The sequence below is a fragment of the Mus pahari genome, chromosome 3 (genome assembly GCF_900095145.1).
Source record: "Mus pahari chromosome 3, PAHARI_EIJ_v1.1, whole genome shotgun sequence".
Taxonomy (NCBI): domain Eukaryota; kingdom Metazoa; phylum Chordata; class Mammalia; order Rodentia; family Muridae; genus Mus; species Mus pahari.
In genome coordinates, this window is record NC_034592.1 from 145,939,852 (window position 1) to 145,954,300 (window position 14,449).

The 14,449-nt window shown below is 42.5% G+C and overlaps 1 protein-coding gene across 1 annotated transcript in view; it reads right to left on the bottom strand.

Moving 5' to 3' along the window:
- Serinc3 (serine incorporator 3) overlaps positions 1–14,166 on the bottom strand; it is a 20,852-nt gene extending 6,686 nt beyond the window's left edge. Inside the window, exons 1-6 of the mRNA XM_021193035.2 lie at positions 14,016–14,166; positions 8,842–9,003; positions 7,299–7,492; positions 4,827–4,906; positions 2,708–2,845; positions 1,519–1,688 (exon numbers count right to left, since the gene is read on the bottom strand). Of these exons, the coding sequence (XP_021048694.1) occupies positions 1,519–1,688; positions 2,708–2,845; positions 4,827–4,906; positions 7,299–7,492; positions 8,842–9,003; positions 14,016–14,054 (783 nt within the window). The 5' untranslated portion in view covers positions 14,055–14,166. The remainder of the gene's footprint in view (positions 1–1,518; positions 1,689–2,707; positions 2,846–4,826; positions 4,907–7,298; positions 7,493–8,841; positions 9,004–14,015) is intronic.
- Between the last annotated feature and the right edge of the window lie 283 nt (positions 14,167–14,449).

Here is a 14,449-nt window from a genome sequence, read left to right on the forward strand (position 1 = left end):
CCTCTGCCTCCCGAGTGCTGGGATTAAAGGCGTGCGCCACCAAGCCTGGCTAGTTTTTAGACTCAAGTTTCTAGTCTTTTTGGTTTATTTTTTTATTTTTTTATTTTTTTTTGGTTTTTTGAGACAATATTTCACTATGGGCTCAGGGATTAAGAACACTGACTGCTCTTCCAGAGGTCCTGAGTTCAATTCCTAGCAACCACATGGTGGCTCACAGCCATCTGTAATGGGATCTGATTTCCTCTTCTGATATGTTTGAAAACAGTTATTGCATACTCACATAAGTAAATAAATCTTAAAAAAAAAAAAAAAAAAAAGATTTACTATGAAGCTCTGGTTGCCCTGAATCACAGAGATCAGCCTACCTCAGTCTCCCAAGTGTTGGGATTAAAGGCGTGCACCACCACTGCCTTGGAAACTTCAGTTCTTTGTTTGTACTAATTCTTTTTTTCTGGATACTGTGGACCAAACTCAAACCTGCTTCAAACTCCAGCATTGCTGGGGTTGGAGATGTACCATGTCCAGGAAGTAATTAAATGTGAGTTAACAATTTTATTTTGAGACAGGATCTCATGTTATCTAAAGCTGGCCTTGAACTCAGTAAGCCAAATATGATGACCTTGAACAACTGACCTTAAGCTTCCACCTCCAGAATGCTACAATTAGGGGCATGCAGCACCTTGCCTAGTGCTTTCTGCAGGGTGAGAAAGTTCTCTATCAGCCAACCAAGCCTAGGCTTTCATGTTCTTCTTAAATGTGTGTGTCTGTGTGTGCACACACACGCGCACACACACGACCTCAAGTATGGAGGTCAGGAATTGGTTCTCTTTGCACTACAGGGTTCCTTGCAGTTCAACCTGTAAGCACCTTTACTGGCTGAGGCATCTCAGATACTTCCTCTTGATTTCTTAAGAAAGGGCTGCAATACAGTTTTCCAGATCAGCCTCCGACTCCTTATGGGATTATCACACTTCACCCTTATATGAAGCTCTGTGAAGGTCAGAGGGCAGCATGCAGGAGTCAGTTCTCCTCATTAACCCTATGGGTCCAAGGAATGGAACTCAGGATACTCTACGTCTTTACTAAAGCACTGAGGTACCTCACAAGCCCCAAGTTACCTAGCTTTTAATGATCAGTAAATGAATGTTAACACAATATAGGAAGAACTCAACTTGCCATAGTGGTACATGCCAACCAAGGAGGTTCTGAGGTTCAAGGCCTAGAGCATATGGTGAGTACTAAGTCAGGTAGGGCTATAATGTGAGAGCATCTCAAAATACAGAATTTTTTTTTAAAAAAAAAAGGAAAAAATATTGCCACTCAGCAGCACATACTGACTTCTGCTTAATAAGCTCTAATTACAAAGACTTAACCATGATATGAAGAAATATAAAGTAGCTAACCACTGATATAAATTCACCGATTCACTAAGGACTGAATACCAGTGTTGCCCCTGTCTGGAATTTAAGCTTAACTAGCATTTAATCTTTCACAGGAGAAAGCAGAGAACCTCCATACCTGAACTTTAGGGAGGATGGACACAATAGAAACTGCAACACAAAAAATCAGGTTGAGGCTGATGAAGACCTTGTTTTCTGTGCAGTCGTCAGGCTTGGTGTAGAAGACGTAGAGCAGAGCGGCAAAGACGATGGAGAGGATGTAAAAGAGGCTTGTAAAGGACAGCAAGACTGGAAAGGGGGAAACAGCATGAACAGTGTCTACCATCTCAATCAAGGCTACAAGTGACATCAATCTTCTTCCATACTGTACAACTGAAGACACTTAACTCACTCCTATGGTGAGCAGTAAACCACAGGAAACTCTTGAAATGCCCCAAGGTTAAAGTTCCATACTGTTTTGAAATGATTCAGCATTAAACTCCAAAATCCACTAGGTAAAAATGTGTATATAAGCGTTTCTAGATGATTCCTGGTCTTTCAACAGCACAGTTCGGGGTCAGGTGTAATGGGTGGGTACCTGTAATCCTAGTATTTGGCAAAGCTAAAGCAGAAGGATCACATGTTTAAGGCTAGCCTAAGCTACACAGAACTCATCTCCTCAAACAAGGTCAGAGTTCATAGTAACTATATGCCGGGGATGATGTCTGGGAAATAAAACAGGCCCCTTCTGAGACTATTTCATTCTGTAGTCACTGGCTACTCTAACCTGGCTCCCTTTACAAATAATGAGATGACCTCCCTGGTCTGGGAAAACAGTTCATCTGCTACTTTCAAATATCTATAGAAATATTCCTTTACATTCACATGGATAATCAATTAGCTGTATAATTCTGAATCTGAAAGTTCTTGCTGAGCATCTCAAAAGTAGTTGCATTATAAACTGAGAGAATACAACTGACTGAATGAAGTATGCTCATCTTCCAGTGATGCATACAATTCACAACAGGCACAACTGACAAAACCTAGCTTTATAAAGGCAGCTCTAGAGCTGGAGAAAAGGTTCACTGCTCTTCCAGGTCATGGGTTTCAGTCCCAGGGGAATCTGATGCCCTCTTCTGGCATCCATAGGTGCTGCATGCACAAAATGCACAGACATAAATGCAGGTAAAACACCCTTATGCATTAAAAAAAAAAAAAAAAAAAATAGAAACCTTACACTGAGAGTTTATATATTTAAAACTGAAGTGTTACTATACATCCTACTGAAGATAGCAGTATGATGCTCTGAGGTGAGTATAGATACCTACCAGCATACCAGAGCCTTGGGTTTCCTTCCTCCATTCGATTTACACATGATTCATTCCGAGAGTGAGCCATGTCTACCAAGAGCACCAGTTGTATGAAAATGAAGAAAGTGGCCCCCAACATTCCAGCACCAAACCATACTGTAAACAAAAAGAAGTTATTTCTCACCATAAGAATAATATTTCACAATTCCCAACACACACATGGGAACTCACAACTGTTTTAACTCCAAGGTCTGACATACATACATACATACATACATACATACATACATACATACATGCATGCATACATATAAAGGCAAGACACCAATGCATATAAAATAAAAATACATTTAAAAAAAGAACAATGCAGGGCTGGTGAGATGGCTCAATGGGTAAGAGCACCCGACTGTTCTTCCAAAGGTCTGGAGTTCAAATCCCAGCAACCACATGGTGGCTCATAACCATCTGTAACAAGATCTGACTCCCTCTTCTGGAGTGTCTGAAGACAGTTACAGTGTACTTACATATAATGAATAAATAAATCTTTAAAAAAAAAAAAGAACAATGCAGTAAAGAATAACATTTCAGTATGGCTGCCAAACTTTCTCAACAGCCATCAACAGGGTAAAAGATTCTATCTCCAGCAGTACAGTATGATTGTTATTATTTCAAATTTACAGGCATTTAAGGAATGCTGTGCTGGACTTCATGCCTTTAGAAGCATTATATCTATGTGTGTCAGCATGCACAGACACCAGAAACTGTTTCTGTGATTCAGTTTCCTCCTTAACATTATTAATGCGAGATAATAGGGGTCACGGTCAGGCTGGACATCAGGTTTCCTGGCAATTTCACCCTCTGAGAACTTTTAAAACTTTAGTTTGTACCAAAAGGAGCCTAGTGAAATGATCTACGAGAGGTCTACCCATGACCATGCACTAGCCAATTATGAGTATAAAAGTCCTTTAAAAATGGACAGACCAAGGCCAGGCATGGTGGCATACGCCTTTTTAACACTTGAGAGGCAGAGGCAGAGAATTTCTGAGTTCAAGGCCAACCTGATCTACAGAGTGAGTTCCAGGACAGCCAGGGCTACACAGAGAAACCCTGTCTCAAGAAAACAAAAACAAACAAACAAACAAAATGGACAGACCAAGCATAAGCTAGTTCCTCCAATTGTCTCTTGATGCTCAAGCTCAGGGGTATACTGTTTTGTTGTTTTTTGTTTTTTTTTTGGGGGGAGGATTTTTTTGTTTTGTCCTTTTTAAAAATTCTATTTAATTAATATACGAGTATTCTGCTGCAAATACATCTGCATGCCAGAAGATCCCCTTATAGATAGTTGTAAGTCATCATGTGGTTGCTGGGAATTGAACTCATGACCTCTGGAAGAGCAGCCAGTGCTCTTAACCACTAAACCATCTCTCCAGCCCCAGTACATTATTTTTAAAACCACTATTACATCAGTGTTTGACTGGGGTTGGAGTAGTATCTGTCTTTTTGCAGAGCTTAGCAGTATTTTCCAGACAATACATGACAATAAATTTAAATTTCCTCTAATTGTTTTAGTTTTAAGCTTGTACAAACGAAATTATTTCAGTTAATATATTCAGGTTATGGTCAGGATCATCGACAGTCTAAATGTGTTTCCAAGGTGTATGTGGCTCTTGGGGGTGAAACGGGTGGCCAGGCAGACACAGACACAGAACAGGATGGTGCTACTTAGCCACTTCAATAGGGTCTCACATCCCAAAGAACTTCACAACTTTTCCTTTATTTTTAGTGTGTGTGTGTGGGGGGAAACCACACAGGAGATTGTCAGATGTCACCTGCTGCCATGGTATAAAAGTAAATTAAGACAAGGAAAAGGCAGCGTGAGAATGTTAGGTTCTCATATTGACAAGCTGATAAACTTTGTTACCAAATGAGAAGATAAACTATTAAATAGTAATTATCATACAGTTCTAGAAAACCTGAGAAGTGGACTATCTCCTGGTTTTAATCCACCACTGTCTGAAAATGTAGTTATACAACTGGATATCACGTCTTAAAGGCTAGTCCTACCAATCACTAACAGAAACGCAGCTCTTAGTCACCACAGAGTTGTACATAGTTACCCCTCAGCAGTACTTCATACCTTCAGTAAAATGGCCCCCAGGAATGTAGAAAGATCCAACCATGATACCAATAATGGCAGCTATTTTGAAGAACCAAAACCTGTTAAAATATAAAAATTCACTTATGAAATACAAATTTTCATTTTTACACTGAGAAAAATACATTTCTGATTTTAAAAATAAAGCCTAACAAGCATTTGCAACATAAATATCTAGGTTTGTGCTGGGCGGTGGTGGCACACACCTTTAATCCCAGCACTTGGGAGGCAGAGGCAGACAGATTTCTGAGTTCGAGGCCAGCCTGGTCTACAGAGTGAGTTCCAGGACAGCCAGGACAGAGAAACCCTGTCTCAAAAAAAAAAAAAAAAAAAAGGTTTGTTACTTCATTTGATTCCAGTGTACTTGATTCAGTATTTCATACAAAATACACTAAAAGCCAGGCCTTGTGACTCTTGCCTGTAATCCCAGTTACTCAAAGGGCTGAAGTATGAAGATACCAAATTCCAGCACAGCATGGGCTACAGAATAAAACAAAACCCCGTTTCAGGCTGGGTAGTGGTGGCAAACACATTTAATCCCAGCACTTGGAGGTAGAGGCAATTGGATTTCTGAGTTCGAGGCCAGCCTGGTGACTACAGAGTGAGTTGCAGGACAGCCAAGGCTACACAGAGAAACCCTGTCTCAAACAAACCAGAAAACAAACAAACAAACAAACAAACAAACAAACAACAACAAAAGGCTGAGGTTAGAGTTTAGCGGTAGAATGATTGCCCAGAACATGCAAGGCCCTAGATTCAATCTCACCTTTGCCACACACACGCACACATGCACAGTATTATAAGCAAGTTATATTGGTCCAGCAGAAAGAGGAGACCTATAACCCTTCAGATGAGCTGCATTAGCATTTCAGCATCATAGCCATAGGTAGCCATAAGAGACAACAATTACGGACAGCAAGATGGAGGTCCTAAAGGGGAAAGTCATCAGTTCCCCCAGAAGACAGAGTTACAGCATTATGGGAAGGGACCCTGACAAAGAAGACACTAGAGGAAGATAGGTTACTGGGAAATTTGGAGGGGTTTCTTCAATACCCAGTCTATGTATGACTTAGTATATGCACTAGTAGTTGTCACAAGGCAGGATGACACTATATAAAAATAATCTGATAATTCAAGGATGGGTGGCTTGTTAGTAGCTACAAGTGGGAGTCAGAGCCAGGGGTCAGAAGAATTGGATGGTTTCTGGGAGAGAACAATTAACATGTCACTTACATTTATGAGTAAATTTCAGAGTTTTAGCACATAAAGATAATACTTTTTTTAGAATTACAAGTTCTAACAGTTCTACATGAAGAGTCATTCATTAGTCATTATGTTTGTGGAAGAAATTATCCCCCAATCCCACATTTACAAAATAGGACACAAATACCTTGTCCATAATGACAGAACTCATTAGCAAAAAGGCCAGGACCAAATATGACTTTACATCTATAGCCTTTACTACTATCTTGAGTCGGCTATGGTGGTATGCACCTGTGACTCTGCTAGGGACGTGGAGGTGTGAGGATCAGGATTTCAAGGCCAGCCTGAGCTGATGAGGTCCTGTCTGAAAAAAACCAAATCAACCAACTAGTCAATGTGGCCTGCATGGCAGAACATGAAGTATTAAGCTTTGAGAATGGAACATACATGAACTTAAATCCTATCTTCAACCTTTCCCAGCTAAGAGACATTAGATAAAATATTTAACTTCCCTTTGATCCCAGCACTTGGGAGGCAGAGGCAGGCAGATTTCTGAGTTTGAGGCCAGCCTGGTCTACAGAGTGAGTTCCAGGACAGCCAGGGCTACACAGAGAAACCCTGTCTCAAAAAACAAAAAAAAAAAAAACTCTGGATTTCAGTTACAACATCTATAAAAACTACAATATTTGCTGGGTTATGGTGATGCACACCTTTAGTCCCAGCGCTATAGAAGAGGCAGTTGGATCTGAAAGGCCACTCTAGTCTCTGAGTTCCAGTCAAGGCTACACAGAGAAACCCTATCTGGAAAAACCAAGTAAATAAAAATAAAAAACAAATAAATAAAGTATTTAACAAAGCTCCCATTAGCTTCCAGCTGAGAAGTACATGCGAGAGAAGAAGGATCAGCAGGGGAACCAGAAGAATATATAAGTCAGCAGCTCATGGAGGTTTTTCCTTTTTTTTTTAACTGTTTATCTTCCATCTATGCTGCCTGTGTACTCATGTGTGATTATACGTGTCAAGTACACGCTTATCTATGAAGAAAACATACAATGTCTAAGCACCTATTTTACAAGGTACTTTAAAATAAAAATCTAGAAGCCTAAAAGAAAGCTATCAAAAATGATGACAACAGACAATTGTTCATGTGTACATCTGACCCCTGAGTAAGTATTCCATTGTTTCCATTCCAATGACATATTAACTGCTGAGGGAGAGGAACCACACACATTGAAAGACAATCTCACATACCCGTTGTGTACTGCTGCTCTGGGATCTTTACTTGTTTTAACGTTTAACATGAGCAAAAAGAAGGCAAAGAAAAAGATGGCCACAGCAAAGTTGATCCGATATACAGCTTTAAAACCGACCAGCACGTCACAATCTTTCTCTGCCTTTGCATCAACCATCTTGATTTGAAATCCTCCTTCACAGAATCCAGGAATCTGAGGAGGCAAGGAATTTCAATGCCATGAGAATATCAAAATCAAAAAAATGCTACCTTACTATGAAGCAGGGAACTGTTAAAAATAAACAAGACCCCTTAGCAATTTCAAGACTATTTTCTCCTTGACTTCCAGCTCACTACAATCTTATTATCTAAGAACATACACAGATCACATTTAAAAACTAAAAGCTGAGATGAAGAGACTGCTTAGCAATGAAGAGCACTTTGTACTTCTGCAGAGGACCAAGACGCAGTTCCTAAGCAGTTCCTAACACCCACATGGTTGTTTACAGCTGTCCACCTGTAACTCCAGTTCCAGGGGAGCCATGCTTTCTTTTCACCTCCAAAGGCACCAAGCACACACATTGTGCACATACATACGTGCAGCCAAAAAACTCGTACACCACACACATACCACACACAAAAAATGGTTATGACAGCTGACCCTATAATCCCAAAGTTTGGGAGGCTGAAGTAAGATGACCACAAGTTCCCAGCCATCTGGGATTACATGGTGAGTTTAAGACTAGTTTGGGTCATTTAGAATGTTGTGAAGACTAGCTTGGGACATTTAGAATGTTGTGCCCAGATTGTAAAAACCCCAAGAGACCACCAGGAATCACAACCTGTTATAATCGCATGAGGGTCTTTATTCAAGCTCAAGCTTGGGCCACCAACCTTCCTGATGGAAAAGGAAGGAGAGTGAACCCCCAGAACTAAGTGAAGGGGGCTTCCCAGCCTTGGCATTACAGGAGAGGGTAAAGGAATGCCATCTTTCACACCTGATAACGTTTGTTCAGTGGGGGCAGAACCGTGCAGCTGGAAAGGGACCTTTCTGACCTGGGAAAAGTAACTTGCGATATCAGAAGCTGGTGTAGTTTTACAACAGGCCANAGCTGTCTGGGAACATTTAATTGCCCCTTTCTCATGGCCAAAAAGTGGGGCACTTATCTTTTCAAGGATGTTTGGTTCGTTTTTTTTCAAGGACAGGAGCCATCTACACCCAGGAAGTCCCAGTTATCTATCAGGAGGCTGGGATATGTATGAAAAGGGGGATTGCAGTATTCTGGCACTAGGTTGGGCTCTGTTTGCCCCCTCCGAAAGGCTGGAAGCATTTCTGCTGGGAAAAGGGTGGAGGGGAGGGGAGCTCTGCACCCTCTCTCTAGCTTCTGCTGGTATCATGACACATTTGAGATCACTCATACACAGAAAATAAAATTTTAAAAAAACTATTTTAAATGACCTTGATCAAGTATTACAGCAAAATTACAATTGTCAGCATTGTAAAATATAAAAAAGTAATTTTAAAAAACAACCACATGGTAAGATGCTATAACTTCTACTTACCTTCTTCAGCTGAGTTTGTACGCCTTCTGTCATCATGATGCAAGACACAATAGTGCCAAGGATGAGAATAAAAGCATAGATGAGCCGAGTTACAGTGGAATTCTTGGTGATGGGACAGCAACTGCACAGAAGACATGATGCACCACTACAGAGGCATGGGACCTGTAAGAGCAACACCGTGGGCCATGAGAGCTCCTTCACTGCTCTTAGGAGGCAAACTAGGGCTTAGAAATTTTAACAGAATCCCGTTTAACACGGCAATTCCCGGTAATCCCATCACTTAGAAGGCAGAGGGCAGAAGGACTATGAATTCTAGGTTACATGAGCTACAAATCAAGAAAGTTAAGGCATAGTAACACACATGCACACTCTCAGCATTTAAGAAACTTATGGAAAAGTATCAAGTTTGAAGACAACTGGGACTACATAAGAAGTCTGTCTCACAACACAAGACAATTTAAGACAAAGTAAAAATGCAGAGGCTTTAGGACCAATATTATTTCCACCACTTTAGCAAAAACATATATATATATTTTTTATAATTCTTTTTTTTTAGATGTTTTGGGTTTTTTTGTTTTGTTTTGTTTTAGATTTATTTATTTATTATATGTAAGTACACTGTAGCTGTCTTCAGACACTCCAGAAGAGGGCGTCAGATCTTGTTACGGACGGTTATGAGCCACCATGTGGTTGCTGGGATTTGAACTTAGGACCTTCAGAAGAGCAGTCGGGTGCTCTTACCCACTGAGCCATCTCACCAGCCCGCAAAAACATATTTAACCCTAGTTTTCTTTTTGTAACATGGACTCATTAATAAAGTATTTCCTCCTTTAGACTTTACCACAATAAATGAACCTACCACACCGTGCCTGAAACAGAAAGAGCTTCTAAAATATATTCACAGAGAACATTATTTTGTGTGAAAACAATGTAAGAAAACTACAAACAACTCTACTTTTGGTTTACTGTTTGCTCCCAAAATGATGCTTCATCATAAGGCAACATTACTACAGCCAGGCATGGTGGCTCATGCCTTTAATTTTAGTATTTTCGAGGGAAAAATAGGCAGATCTCTATGAATTTGATGCCAGTATGGTCTACATAGTAAGTTTCAGGCCAGCCAATGTTATACAGTGAGACCCTCTCCCAACATCACCCCACCAGCAAAATAAGACATCGCATGCTTGTTTGGAACCACCCAACTTGTGCTGATACTTGAGATTATCAAATCACAGTACAAGAATGAGTTAATGCAGATTTATAACCAATTACTATTAACAGTGGATGACTAATGCTAGAGAGATGGCTTAGCAGTTAAGTACAGTTGTTTCTCTTGAAGAGGACTGGAGTTCTGTTTCCAGTGCCCCACATGGTAGCTCACAACCAGCCTTAACTCTAGTTCCAGGAATCCAACCTTCTCTTCTGACCTCTGTGGGTACCAGGCATGCAGGTGGTGTACATACAGAAATGTAGACAAAACACTCTACACATAATCTAAAACATTTAAATACAAAAAAAAAGAGGATGACTCTAGTCTTATAACATGGTCTCAACAATCACTTTAACAGATATATCAAACTATTTGTATTAGAGCAAGCTGATTAACTTAAAAGTTCTCTCAGATGTAAAATGTGCCTAATGCCACTTTTCATCTGAACAAGGTCACTGTGAAGAATAGCATGCATGTTCAGAATATAAAGTAACCAGATCAATTCCTGACCTACAAAGGGCTCAATTTATTGCAGTATGTCCAACAGGAAGAGTGAATCTAATAAGCTCTCTATTGTCCTCTTCTGTCTTTGGTCGGTTATTCCCACCCTGGGCATTATTGGCCTGCCAAGCCCAAATCTACAAGCCAAAGAAAGTAAAGACTACCAGCAAACCAAAAGGGCAGAGGCATGCAGTCTCTAATTAACTGCAGAAGGTAACAACCCTGAGCCACAGTATTGTCAGATCAGTAGCTTCCACCCATTGCTATTGCTTACACTGATGATCAGTGATACTTTGCTTTAAAGTACTAGCAAACCAACTATAATGGTTCCTTTATACTTGGCCCAGGGAGTGGCAGTATTAAGAGGTGTAGCATTGTTGGAGTAGGCGTGTCACTGTGGGCGTGGGCTTTAAGACCCTCTTCCTTGCTGCCTGGAAGCTAGTCTTTTCCTGTTTGCCTTTGGATGAAGATGTAGAACTCTCAGCTCCTGCTTCACCTAGCCTGCCTGGGCACTGCCATGTTCCCGCCTTGATAAGGGACTGAACTTCTGAACCTGTAGGGGTAAGAACACGACCCCCAGAAACACAGCTTGACAACATATCGCTGTAATAACAAGAGGTTTTTATTCCATTTCATGGGGTCGCTCAGCCTTGCAGGGAGAGTCAACCCTGATTGTCCAAAATACAGCTATTTTATACTCTTTTAAAGGAGCTTACACAGCTATATTATTATTGGCTAGTAAAGCAACAGTATAATTTTTTGTTGTTTTTCTTTTTGGTTTTTTCGAGACAGGGTTTCTCTGTATAGCCCTGGCTGTCCTGGAACTCACTCTGTAGACCAGGCTGGCCTTGAACTCAGAAATCCACCTGCCTCTGCCTCCTGAGTGCTGGGATTAAGGCATGCGCCACCACCGCCTGGCACAACAGTATAATTTTAGTTTGGCAGAAAACTCTTGTCAGCAATCAGCAAGGTCAAAACAGTTTGTAGTTTTCCTCAGAATTCAGACAGAGAGGGATAGGGAAGTTTTCTCAAGGACGGTTATTTCTGGCAGCTATGGTCTTTATGACCACTAGTCTGTCCCTGCAGATAGGGAAGGGGCCCGGTGGTCTTCAATTTGTTTACACTGGCAGGGAAAGGGAAAGTTCTTTAAGCAGCAGGAGACAGCAGGAGATAGGGAGGGAGAAGCTGCTGCAGACAGCTTGCAGCAGGAGACAGGGAAGCAAAAGCTGCAAGCTCTGCAAATAGCTTTGGTGTACATCAGTTGAGCTAAAAACTGTACTTCGTCATACCCAGCCCGGATTAAATGTTGTCCTTATAAGAGTTGCCTTGGTCATGGTGTCTGTTACAGCAGTAAAACCCAAACCAATATACCTATTTATTTCTCTGTGTCACAAATACCTTTTAGAGGAGACTGTACTTTATACCTTTGCCTGGAAATCAGTAACTATTATGTAATCTACCTGTTACTATATGCTTTATCTTTTCTCTATTTCATAAATGAAGAACTCAGGTCAAAAATCTAGCCTCAAAGTCTCCCTCATCTGACTTAAAGAAGCAACTTCTAGAAAATATGGCCAAAGATCCCCATTTAAAGGGATGTTTTAAAGGTAGGGAATAAGTATTTCTCATGCCAATGCAACACAAACAGCACATATCTATCCCACTTAACGTTTTTCAAAAGACAAAAATCCTTATCCTCATGCTACAATCCTCCTTTTGCCTCTTCTTCTTTCCCTCCTAAATCAGACGTACAAGCAGCAAGACCTAATCACCTGAGTTACTCATCACCAAGAACTCAAGTCTTCCACAGATACTCTTTTCAGGAAAAAAAAAAAAAAAAAAGGCCAGGAAAGTGGCATACTTCTGTCACCGCCGCACTCAGGAGGCTGAGTTAACAGAATGAAATCCTGTCCCCCCCCAAGTAATAATAATGTAAAGCGTTTTACTAAGACATGCCAGTAGTGGGGACTCACACCTGTAGTTTCAGCACTAGACAGGCTGAGGTAGGAGGATTGCTGAAAGTTCAAGGCCAACCTGGGCTTCAAAGTAAAACCATATTTCAAAAAAAGGAAAGGCCAAACGTCTTTACCAGGAGTAGCACACTCCTACAATCCCAATAAGGAGAACTGTGACTGAAAGGCCAGCATGGGATACTCAGGGAGACCTGGTGACCTATCTCAGTAAGGCAAAAATCAAACAAATACAAAAGTCCTTTGAAATCTTTAATCCAGACTGGACCGGAGGTATAGGTGGAGGAACTCTCAGAGATGAGCTTTGCATAAACAAGGTCCTGGGTTCAATCTTAAACACCCAGAATGACCAAAGAAGATTACCTAAAATATAAAGGCATACAGTGGGTATCTACATGATTTGGCTCCCTGACACCCTGTCCCCCTTTTTTGGTGTAGGATGGGAGATGGGGTAGGTACTGGCAATTGGAGACTAAACCCACAGCCTCTGAAGACCTACCCATAAACTATAATTTGCACCTCCTTGTTTTGAGACAGGGTCTCCCGAGTGCTGAGATAACAAATGATCTGCCATTCTATGGCACTCCACAGCCTTTAGTTTTATACTATTCTCTTCTCTCATTCCACTCTGGTATCCTAACCCCCTACTGGGTAAAAACTGAATTAACAAAATTTGCAAGGAGTTTCTACATATGAACACCTGGATAGGATATTTTCAAATTATGGTTTTAAACCAGGGGGAAAAATGTACAAGATCTCTTCGACATTACTGCTGCCCTGAGACATGCCATTGACATGAGCAGAGACTGAGTCCTTGGGTCATTACATCAGTTCGGGAAGGAGAAAACAATTAGGCACTGTGGCTCAAGGTACCAAGTTCTTCTGAGGCAGATTTGTTAAGATTATTCCGTAGGTTAAAGAGATCCTAAAATTAACTTCTAAAAACGTTTTACTATCGACAAGGTGATCGGTCTAATTTCTTCACTTTATCCTCAAGGCCGCGGGGCTTCTAATTAAACGCCTACATCAGTCCCTTTTGCTCGCGACCTGCAGCGGGGCTCACTTACAAGCCCCGTTCCCAAACCCATCCAAGGAGCGCTGGCATACGCCGAACGATCAAGAAAAATGACTCCAGTGGCCCTAAGTTCCCAGACGCCACCCTCTAGCCACTCCGGAACCGGCGCCTTGGAACCTCGGGGTCGCCTGGCCGCCGGAACCCTGGGTCCGGAAGGCTGGCGGGGGCGGGGCGTCGAAATTGTAAACAATGGCGGCCCGGCCTCCCGCGACCCTCCGCCCACAGCGAGAGCCAGCCGAGCCGCCGCACCCCGACCCCGACCCCGGACGACGGCTACCGGGCCCGGACCCCCGCCCGCCCGCCCGCCCGCCCGCCCGCGCAGCCCCGGGCCTGTCCCCTCCTCTCTGCTAAGCCTCGGAGAGTGGAGGGGCCGCCCCGGGTGGCCTGACACCCATCCCCCGCGCGCCTCGGGACTCACCCAGCTGGCGAGGGAGAAGACCCCGAGGACGGCCCCCATGGTGACACCGGGGCCGAGACCCACCGCTCCGAGCGGATCCCTGCGCGGTGGCAAACTGCCGACTGAGGCGTCGTCTCAGAAACGCGACGGATCCCTCAAGCCGGAAACAGGGCCCGCCCTTCGCAGGACGCCCAGTTTACGTCATCGGGTGGCCCCGCCCACGGCCCACGGAGGGGGATGAAGGCGGAGTCTAAGGCTGCTGGGGTGGCAGAGGCCATAGAGGGTTTGTGGCATACAACTCCGGGCTCGCTTGGGGCGCTGGTGATCTGAGGCGACACAAAGATGTAGAGAGGCATAGCGTGTCCCCTCCGAACTTTCGGAAGAAGCTACATCCGAATTAAATAAAGATCTTACAGACTGTTAAGTTGTGGCTGGGCAGTACTTTGTGTTTATGG